This window comes from Orbicella franksi, chromosome 5 (genome assembly GCF_964199315.1).
Source record: "Orbicella franksi chromosome 5, jaOrbFran1.1, whole genome shotgun sequence".
NCBI classification, from domain to species: domain Eukaryota; kingdom Metazoa; phylum Cnidaria; class Anthozoa; order Scleractinia; family Merulinidae; genus Orbicella; species Orbicella franksi.
In genome coordinates this window covers 6,227,489-6,237,699 of record NC_138149.1, presented here as the reverse complement: position 1 = coordinate 6,237,699, position 10,211 = coordinate 6,227,489, and the positions used below count along the sequence as shown (strand labels likewise).

At 40.8% G+C, this 10,211-nt stretch overlaps 1 protein-coding gene across 1 annotated transcript; it reads left to right on the top strand.

Annotated features, from left to right (window-relative positions):
• Window positions 1-335: 335 nt before the first annotated feature.
• Window positions 336-10,179, top strand: LOC145486565 (actin nucleation-promoting factor WASL-like). Its single transcript, XM_081465253.1, has 11 exons — window positions 336-512; window positions 631-771; window positions 857-943; window positions 1,769-1,868; window positions 2,514-2,618; window positions 3,581-3,770; window positions 5,218-5,260; window positions 6,103-6,286; window positions 6,469-6,941; window positions 7,603-7,723; window positions 8,721-10,179. The coding sequence occupies exons 1-11, from the start codon at window positions 414-416 to the stop codon at window positions 8,777-8,779; spliced, it is 1,602 nt and encodes a 533-aa protein (XP_081321379.1). The 5' UTR covers window positions 336-413; the 3' UTR covers window positions 8,780-10,179.
• Window positions 10,180-10,211: the final 32 nt, after the last annotated feature.

The window sequence follows — 10,211 nt, the reverse complement described above, 5'->3', positions numbered from 1 at the left end:
GTGGTTGGTTTCCTCTCTCTCTGTTTTGTTGCCGACATCACTGAGTAAGGTACCAATTCTAAACAACACATCTGTCATATTTTTTTGCGGCTCAACACCCTAAAAGGTACGTCGGCACCGCAAAAGATTCCGCTGTGGACTTTTTGAGGCTGAACACCCTAAGAGTTACTAAAACCGCCTTTTTAACCCCTTAAAGGTACGACTAGCACCCCCGTCCTTTTTATGGGAGTCCCCTCCGCTGGAATTTAAGTTGGGTTAGGGGAAATCTGGGGATGAGAGTGCCTCGTCTCCGTACTTCTGCGTGACGTAATGCCGGAACTGAACACAGTATTCTGGAACCAGGCCTGTTTTCGAACGGAGGTTCCGCTACAGCAAGAATTAAGCTTCTGGCGAATACAGATATCCTCGAAATCATGTCAGGAACGAGGTCTGAGAGCGTTCACAAGCCATCTTCATGTCTTAAGCAATCTGAAAATGAAGAGATTTTCGGTATGTTGGGTCGACGTTGCACGGTAAGTTGAGCAGATTTCACTCAAAGTAAGCTGTATTCTTTGTAGGCTTGTTCAACATTGATCCTTGTGGAACGAATGTTTGTAACTTTGCAGTGAAGTTTGATCTCTTTTTCGACAGACTCTGGCGACCTCGGTAGCCCAGCTGTACATTGCACCGCCTGAATCTCGAAACAGATGGAAAAAGATGGTCACAGGAGTGATTTGTTTTGTGAAAGATAACGGGAAACGATCTTACTTCCTTCGAATGTACAGTCTGGTGGTAAGCCCATAAATAGCGTTTTATTTCATAATCTTCAAGGAAGGAGACTTTGATTTATGTTATTATTGTCTACATTACGTTTTAGACGAAAGCATTGGAATGGGAACAAGAACTGTACAATCAGTTCAAGTATACTGCTCCTAGACCTCATTTTCACACTTTTGCAGCTGATGTGAGTACAAGCTAAGTAACGCGTAAAATATTAAATTGTTATAAGCTAAGTTCAGTAATCACCTCAAAGATTGTTCTCTGAAAACGATGCTATTAATCTGTCGCTTCAATAAAGAACTACCTATCAACTGAATCAGAAATTCGACTTTGTTAGCTCGGATTGTTCGGATACACTGTAGTTCGGCTCAATCATTTTGTTGTTTTAATAAGCTTATATGAAGAATTACATGTAGGTTAAAATCACTTTCTAATTATAGAATCTTGCATGTTTCCAACATGCATCAAATTTCAGTCGTCAAATTCACCAGGCCTTACCAGCAATATTCAGGTCTTTGCAATGCTTCGATTTTTAGGTACAAATTAAATTATCGTCTGATAGCTTCCTTTGTCCTAAGTAGCAGGAATTATTATTTTTCACGATTCTGTCCCCATTTGAACCAGTGTGTCTGAGAATTCATGTTGAGTACTAACACATACATTAGCAATGGATGGCTATAGACCTTAAGCTAAAATATGTAGAACTGACCAATCACTGTTAACCAAATGTTACACTAGCCTTATGTGCCTTATGGCGTAGATAGATATAGGCACACTAGCCTACAGCTGATAACATCATGGCAAGGTGATCTATCAGTTTTAACAGACCAGGCTGATAAACAACTTTCCACTTGACTCTCAAGATGAGTCTAGCTCAGGTTGTTGTAAATGGTGTCAGTCCAACAATACTTGGGTCCATTTGTGGACTTCTATCAACTGGACAATAATAATAATTATTATTACAGTACATGAATTACGATGTAACTTGTTACCTCTCATTTTTTTGCAGGCTTACAATGCTGGTCTTAACTTTGCAAATGTCAACGAAGCCCGGAACTTTATCAATGAGATTGAAAAGAAGCTGCAGGAAAAGCTAGTGAGACGTCAAGGTAAAGAGATTCAAATGGAATAGCCATAGATGTACCTGTAATATGTAAACATGTACTGTGAACCACAGTTTACATGTACATGGAACTTCACCTCTTAGCCACCCTGTTAATTAATATGGCCACCTCATTATTAAGGCCATTTTATTCTGGCCAGAACAGAAGCTCGGTCAGACATGTTAATATTTTGAGAACCCCTTTAATACAGGCACCACATTAATATGGCCAGATTTTTGTGGCCTGTTGGTGACCATATTAATGTGGTTCCACGGCCTGTATGTATGTTATTGAACTACTGTGAGGTCCATATTGGGGAAATGTTGGTTGGCTGGGAGGGTTTGAATTCTCAGTGTTGCATACTACATGTACACCTCTGTGTACTTCAAATGTTTGGGAAAACCCTGCTGGGAATAGAATAATAATATTCAGGGCTTTCATTAATGTTTTCAGCAGGAAGGCAACTTCTTCATAAGAAAACTTTCCTCTGTTACCAGGTACGCAAAATCGTCCCCACAGCAGGTCAATTTGCCCTGTGCATAGCCCCTATTGGAGTCCTCGATACTTTTGGTGGCAATTTGTGATATACAGAAACTGAAGTTAAGCTCTAGTTATAATGAACTAATTCCTATATCTTGGTCTAATTTACAGAAAGGAGAAAAGAGAATTCTTCACGACACAACAAGCAACCTCCCCCGCCACCAGCTGTGGGTGGCCATGTGGAGATTGGAAAGAGGAACTCTTTGCAGTCCCATGGTGAGAATGCATGCTTTTAGCCAGATGGGTGTCCAGGCGTCCTGTGGTCAGCCACTTTCTAAACAAAATTGTTTTATATTTCATATGTTGCCTCATAAATTGCTCATTTGAGCAGGCCCTACACCACATTTGGGATGGCCACTTTTCAAATTCTGGCTTAAAGCCAGTGAGAATGTACATTAAGTAAATTGGTTTGTAAAACAGTTAATAAATATTGACAAAGTATTTTTAAAATGGAGAACTTTACCTTGCGTCACTTTCAACTTTCTGGTCAGGAACTTGGTCAGAGCTGGGACTTATTAAAAACTCACGTAAAAACGTTTTTGATGAGTTGCTATTTTAACAATAGCTGCAACAATCAAAACTCAGATTCAAATGTTGATGTCAGTATTTTTTTTTCCTATTTGGATTCGACAAGTGGCTTTGTCGGATTGTAAGTACAATGTAAGTGGACCTATAAAACTCATTAAGAGGAGTGCTTTGGATAAGTGTGGTGTTGAGAAACTTTGAGATTTGAGGGAAAACAAAACAAACTGTTTCCTAAGGGACCAGTGATTAAGTGTTTTGTTATATACACTGTAGGTAGAGTTTCAGAGGTGTTGCAGCTCTCAAAGGTGCTATTGTTTTATTATACTAGCAGCCATTATTGTTCTGGGGCTAGAGGCATTGTTCTGTTGTTTGTTCAATTGTTCCCTTGAAGGCATCAAGCCGTTCATGTGAGACCTTACGAGAGCTGCCACATGACCCCAGAGTTTGCTGTTAAGTTATAAGTCAAGGAACTTTACACCAAAGTAACCTCGGGTTAGTGGGAGAGCTGGTGGCAATTGCTTCATCGCTGCCTGCTGGGTAATATTTAGATTTGACCATTGCCGCGTAACTGTAAATCAACCGATGGGAGTGCATGTTAGATTTAACGCAACTCAAGCTGTATATATAACAAATGGTCATATGGTTTTTCATAGATAACACTGTCAATGTGAGTCATTCCCCATCACAGACCAGCCTTTCATCTGTGGATGGCTCTAGCAGTTCCTTGAACAGAAGGAAAAGCAAAGAAAGAAAGGAAAGCAAGAGTAGTACAGGATCCAACAACAAAAAAGGTGGAAAGAGAAGAATTACCAAAGAGGACATTGGCAAACCAGAGAACTTTCAGTAAGTTTTTCTGCTTTCTTAATGATTTACTCTGACTAAACCTTGAGTGTACATGTAAGTTGTTTTGACTCCACTGTTATTTGTAAAACAACATGCTTAATTTTCTTTGTACCGTGCAGGGGCGGTTCTAGAGGAGGGTGCAGGGGGTATGCACCCCCCTGAGATGAAGCCTTCTTTTTCATATTCACTTTTAAAATTTGTTTACCTCACCAGTCAGTTATGCCATTCCTTAGTGATGCACCCCATCCTAAGAAAAATCCTGGATTCACCCCTGTAGTGGATGTCTTGTTCCTTCATTACTCTAATGTTGGACCATACAGAGATATACTTTGATTTTTTTTTAAAGTATGATGAAGTGTATTGTACATAAAATAGTGCAGCATGTATAGCACAGCCCCTTCCCTTTTGAACACAAGGGGCAACACTGCTCTCTAAGAGGGAACCCAAGTGAGCCAATAGCTGCATGCCAGCAAGCAAGAAAGGGCTGTCTGTTCCTTTTTATGGCTGAGTGCAAGAATGGAGAAGTCTTCTAAAAGAGTGTTGAGAGAAAAGTTACTTGCTTGCCCGATCTGTCAGTAGATTGGTTGTAAAACTCTTTGTGTAATTCCACTGACTGGCTGCTGACTGGGAGGTACAGTTTGCAGTTCTAAAATGTACCTTTTGGCCCATAAGAGCAGGAGAAGAGAGACGGGTGGCTGAGGGGGTGGGGGGGGGGGGAGTGGGAGATGAGCAGGGAGAGGGGTCAAGAGATGGTGACAGGCTGGCAGAAGGAAGGATGGGCAGATTAGGAATTTGTAAATATTAAGCTTGGCAAGAATCAGCAACAGTCAAAAAGCAATTGCCACTTGTGGCAATGCTCCTGGACAATAAGGAATATCCAATGCAAATTGTAAACAAAAGAAAACTTTTGATTAACTGTTAAGATAACAACTTTAACACAGGGATCATTTTTCTTACGTAGATGTCACATTGGTCATCCATGTATTGTATTACGTGTTAAGTCTCATAACCATTTCTTGGCAAGCAAGCTGTTGATTATGTGTATTTATTTTTGTCAGCAACAAAGCAGATAGACTTTAACCATTTTTACAGTTCAGTCACTGGCTAAAAGAGACCATTGATTCATTTTTGAAACCATTTTTTTCTGGACCTCACATGCTGGATGAATGCAATCTTGAGACTAATCCTTGTTAAACAGCTCAAAATTAGTCACCAACTCGCGACAACTCGGGACTAAAACCAAAATTTTGGTTGCCCGAGTTGCAATTTTCAGTCCCTGTTAAAATTGTTTCCATGGATTGTTTGCAATGTTGCATTGGGTATACAGATTAATTACATGTAATACTGAATTAAAAGTGTTACTGGCTTTTCGATGCGAATTTTTAAATTTATGGTCAATAATGTACCTAAGACATAACCACCATTACTACCATTAACTTATTTTCAGGCATGTTGGACATATTGGCTGGGATCCACAAGGTGGATTTGATGTAAGCAAACTGGGGACCCTATTTATTATAAAATATTAAGTACCGGTAATATTTAGTTGGTTAATATGGCTTTGTGGTAAGATATTAAAGGGACACTGTCATGATATATTGGCTTAGAACTGTTGTAATTTCACGAAATGGCCCCTAAATTAATGTAGTAAGAACTTAATTAGCTCTAACTAAATGATTAAAGACAATTTCCTGAAGAAAGTCCACACTGCAGCAACATTTTTGCAAAATTTCAATGATTTTCAAGCCAAACTCGAACCTGTGAAAAACTGATATTCTGATGCTTTTTCAAAAATCCATATCGCAATCCGTTTCCATCCTCGCCATTGTTAGTCATCCTCACTTCCTAATGGATTTTAATCATTAGTCGAGTACTGCTTTACAAAATAAAACCATTATTGTTGAGCTTCCAGTGATCGATATATGTTTTTTGAGATTTCCAAAATCATGCTAAAATAGTGACAGTGTCTTTTTAAGTGTAAATTACTGGTTGTGTACTACTGGACCTGGTGCATATGTTTGCTTTGGAGAGGCATACAGTGAACAGCTGTCCAGGTAAAAGAGGAGTAATCTTTAGATAGCTCCAGCTTTGAACAATGTTTCAATTAGGAAGGATCTCCTCTAAGAGAAGTTTAAAAAATGTTAATTCTAGAAATAAATGAGTTTACAAGAGGTGCACATTTGAGATATGTTGAGTTGTTGACTTGAGATGTTTTGCTTGATGTCTGCATCAAAGAGCTGCCCACCTTGCAAAATGCCTGATGTGTCACTGGACTTATTCCATGTGCCTGTTTAATTAATAATAATTGTAATAAATAATTTTTGTTTTGAAGGTTAATAATGTGGAGATGGATGGCAACTGGAAGAAGTTGCTTGACTTGGTTGGTGTGACAGAGGACCAGATGCAGAAGAAGGAAACAATGGAATTCATTTATGACTTTGTGGAAAAGAGAGGCGGAATTGAAAATGTTACCCGGGAAATAGAGTTGGAAAAACAAGGTGGCCCTGTAGCTCCAGGTAAGAATCATTAAGGTAGTTTTCATAAGCAATTATTATCTGCATGGCATCTTTGATCTTGAAGCAAACTATTAGTTGTTTACCTTCCTGTGTTCAAGAGCATAGATTTGTACCTGAGATTCAATTAAGGTACTCAATAATCATAATTTTAACTTGATACATCATTAAACTTTTCTTTTTAGCACCACCAACTCCATCCAGAGGTCAATCAAGAGGACCCCCACCGCCACCTCCCCCCTCGCGTGGTGCCCCACCACCACCCCCAGCAAGGGTAGGAGGTGCTCCACCACCCCCACCTCCATCCCGTGGTGGACCTCCACCCCCTCCACCTCCTTCACGAGGAGCCTTGCCTCCTCCACCTCCAATGGGAAGAGCACCCCCTCGTCCTCCGTCTGGAGTTCCTCCACCCCCTGCCCCGCCTCCTCCTCCACCAGCTGGTGGAGTGCCCCCACCACCGCCACCGATGCTTAGAGGCGGCCCCGCTCCTGCCCCTCCTGCTCCCATGGTTGGTGGAGGTGGTCGTGGAGCACTTCTGGATCAGATTAAAGGAGGAGCTACCCTGAAGAAGGTGACACCCAATGAAGGAAGACAAAGCAGCTCTGATGGTCGAGGAGATCTGTTGAGTGAAATTAGGACGGGCAAGCAGCTGAAGAGGGTGAGTGCAATTGACAACTCTGGGCATTAGAAACAAATGGCAGCGCTCGTCAGTACCATAGTTGTAGAAGAGAGGTAACAGGTACTGCATATGCAGTTGTGCATAATTATGTAAGTGTAGGTATGTGTGATGCAGCGCGTCATTCTTTGAATTTTTTTGTGTCTGTAAAACATTGTGTACAGTCAAACCTCCACTCACGGCCTCCTCTGTACAACGGCCACTTTCTTCTGTCCCCAAGGTGGCCTTTGTGGAGAGGTTTGACTGTAGAACTTTTCAAATCAATAAAACTGAATAAAGTACAAGAAACGCTGATAAGCTCCTCCATACTTCGTAAAATTGTGAGTTTTTAAACCCACGTCACAAGAACAGTATTCTGTATTAATATATCAAATTCCTTGGGACTGTTAATCGTGTTATGCCCTTTATACTTTGAGAAATGATATTTTCTTGGCGTGATCAGGAACTTGGTCACTTGAGCCAATGAGGTAAAGATTCGCCTATAAACGCTACCACACGAAGGTTGTGCTGAATAGCTCTCATTTGAGTCGCTGCGCACTACAGTGTCACTTGGAGACTCGAGAGTTCGTTGCTGCAACACGGAAGCCCGCGGACGCTGTATGTGCGAGGATAAACGACTGTATGTTATTTGTCTTTGTTTTAGGTGTCAGAAGTAGACGGCCCAGCTAAGAATTCCAAACCTCCTGTGGGGGGTGGAGGTGGAGGAATCTTAGGAGCTCTTCAACTTGCTTTGGAGCAAAGAGAAAAAGCCATTCACTCGTCAGGTAAGTGTCTTGGCCTAGAAGGCGTTGAACGTCATAGGTGACGTGTGATGTCAGGTGATTATGACGTCAGAGCATGCTGCGTGATTTAAAAAAAGAAAACAGTTCAAAGTGGGTTTCTACTTTCTAAGTAGTGCCTTAAAAACAGGAAATAAAACATCAGTTTAGTGCTGTTTGGAAGTGTTTTCTTATCCTTGATTTTGCTAGTCTTCATGATTTGCAAAAGATGGACAAGCGAAAAATATATAGTAGAAAGAAACACACTCTTCTCGTTTTTTTATACACGCCATATTATAAGCTCTTAAAAGCGGATAGCAATTAATAATAAACCACTCTCCTAGGCGCGGTGGCCTCATGGTTAGTGCGCTCGTCTCCGGATCGAGCGGTCCGGGTTCGAGCCCTGGCCAGGGACATTGTGTTGTGTTCTTGGGCAAGACACTTTACTCTCACAGTGCCTCTCTCCACCCAGGTGTATAAATGGGTACCGGCGAACTTAATGCTGGGGGTAACCCTGCGATGGACTAGCATCCCATCCAGGGGGGAGTAGAAATACTCCTAGTCGCTTCATGCTACAGAAACCGGGATAAGCTCCGGCCTGATGGGCCACTCTGCTCGCATGCAGACTTTACCTTTACCTTACCTCCCAGGCAAGAGAGTAAGTGCATTAAATGTTAAGCGCGGCCTTAGTGTAGTGTAACTGTAATCTGTTCGTTTTTTTAAGCATGGGAAGGAGTCAAAAGTCTGAGTCTCCAATGAGAGTGATTACTACTATTACAAAGATCATGGGTTCGAATTCCGTGGACGACCTTGAGTGTTTTTTGCTTCACACTAGTGACAAATTACTGTTACATATTTTTACTTACCTCATGTGAGCAAATTTTCTTGACGTTCGAGAAAGTCTAATTTGCTAAGTGTTTTTAAATAACCGAAGTGACTCTCAACTGATATCTCTCCTCGCTTCTCACAGTAAGTAAAACGACTTTTGTTTTTTCGTTTTCAGAAAGCGAAAGCGACAGTGCTTCTGAGTTTGAAGACGATGACGATGAATGGATGGACTAGGTCCACAACAGTATGTGAAATGGACATTATAACTAATCCTCACGATAGACTGCACACTTAATATTATATTATAGCATTACAATTAATTCTTAACATTTTAGAAATGAAAGGAAAATTTTTCCTTGGGCTTGCACGGCTCAACTCCTTGTGTAGCAAAAAATAAGTACCTTTTAATAGGACGGTTTTCATATGGTCGATGTCGATCACTGGAATTGATTGCACGAGTTTCAAAACTCACTCGGGGTGAGTTCTTATAGCTCATGTGCCGAGGAGCAATAATACCGATGACGTGACTGGATTGGTTTTGTGTTAGTCAGAGAGCTATTGGTGGGAGGAAAGATTTTTTAGGGGGCTGGACAAAGTTCCAAATTAAAATGTGATCAGATGCATCGTATATCTTCCCAAGAATGTTCTTCTCGATCTATTAAGTCTTCGAAAATGTGATGAAGCGATCGTCAGCGATCATAAAGAAACCGTTCACCTGCTTTACGAAAAGTGCCGTAGGTCGGTCTTTAAGGCTTGGACAATCATGAAAAAGAGAAACTCTGCTGGCAAAAAGCCCCAGTAGTCCGAAATGAAGTCAGAAGTGTACTTCTTTTGTCACTTTTCCTTGAACGCGAATGGTTATTGTAATAGTTAACTATAAGGGAGTTTAAGCGACGACGAGGACGAGGACGACGCCTAGTCAAGAATGAATTTATACTTTACCAGCGAAATTCGCAATTGTCTAGATCTGTTCAGCACACCAATAGTTGTAAAATCGAGCTCAGGCTAAATATGCAGTGACAGCTTTCAATTCCAAATGGAAATACGAAAGCGTTCCTCAGGCTACGCAGAACTTGGTCATTTCACGTTGTTGTTTTACAGAGGACGGCTAATAAATGTACCAAGATTTATAACGTACGTGCACAGCCATTGCTCTGCTCATTAAACCTTTTCAGCGTTTGGTGACGTTCTCGTTGCCGTCGTCGTCATGGTTTGCTTAAGCCCCCTATTATTCGCCGAAGGCGAAGTGAACATTGGAGAATATTTACCGAAGCTAAGTCGAGGTAAATATTCACTGAGCCTGAGGCGAATAATTGTTAAAAATATCTAATGCAACTAATCAACATATTTTCACGGAGTTTCTCTGTGAAATTATAGAGAAATTAAGCGCTGAACCCGTGATGAATGCAATTCTTTTCATGTTAATATACAAAACTAATGGTGGGGAAATTTAAGCAAATCTTTTCAAATTGTGTAAAAACTGGATAAGCATCGATCAGGCGTGGACGTAAAAACTTTTTATGTCAATGACGGTCAAACCAAAGGTGCTTTCCACGTAGACGTAGCTAGAGTAGACTAAATTACTTGTTCAATAATTTCTATGTTTGATATGCTGATAATAAAACGTGAATGAATTAATGATACGAATTTGCAGTCTTCTTTTTTC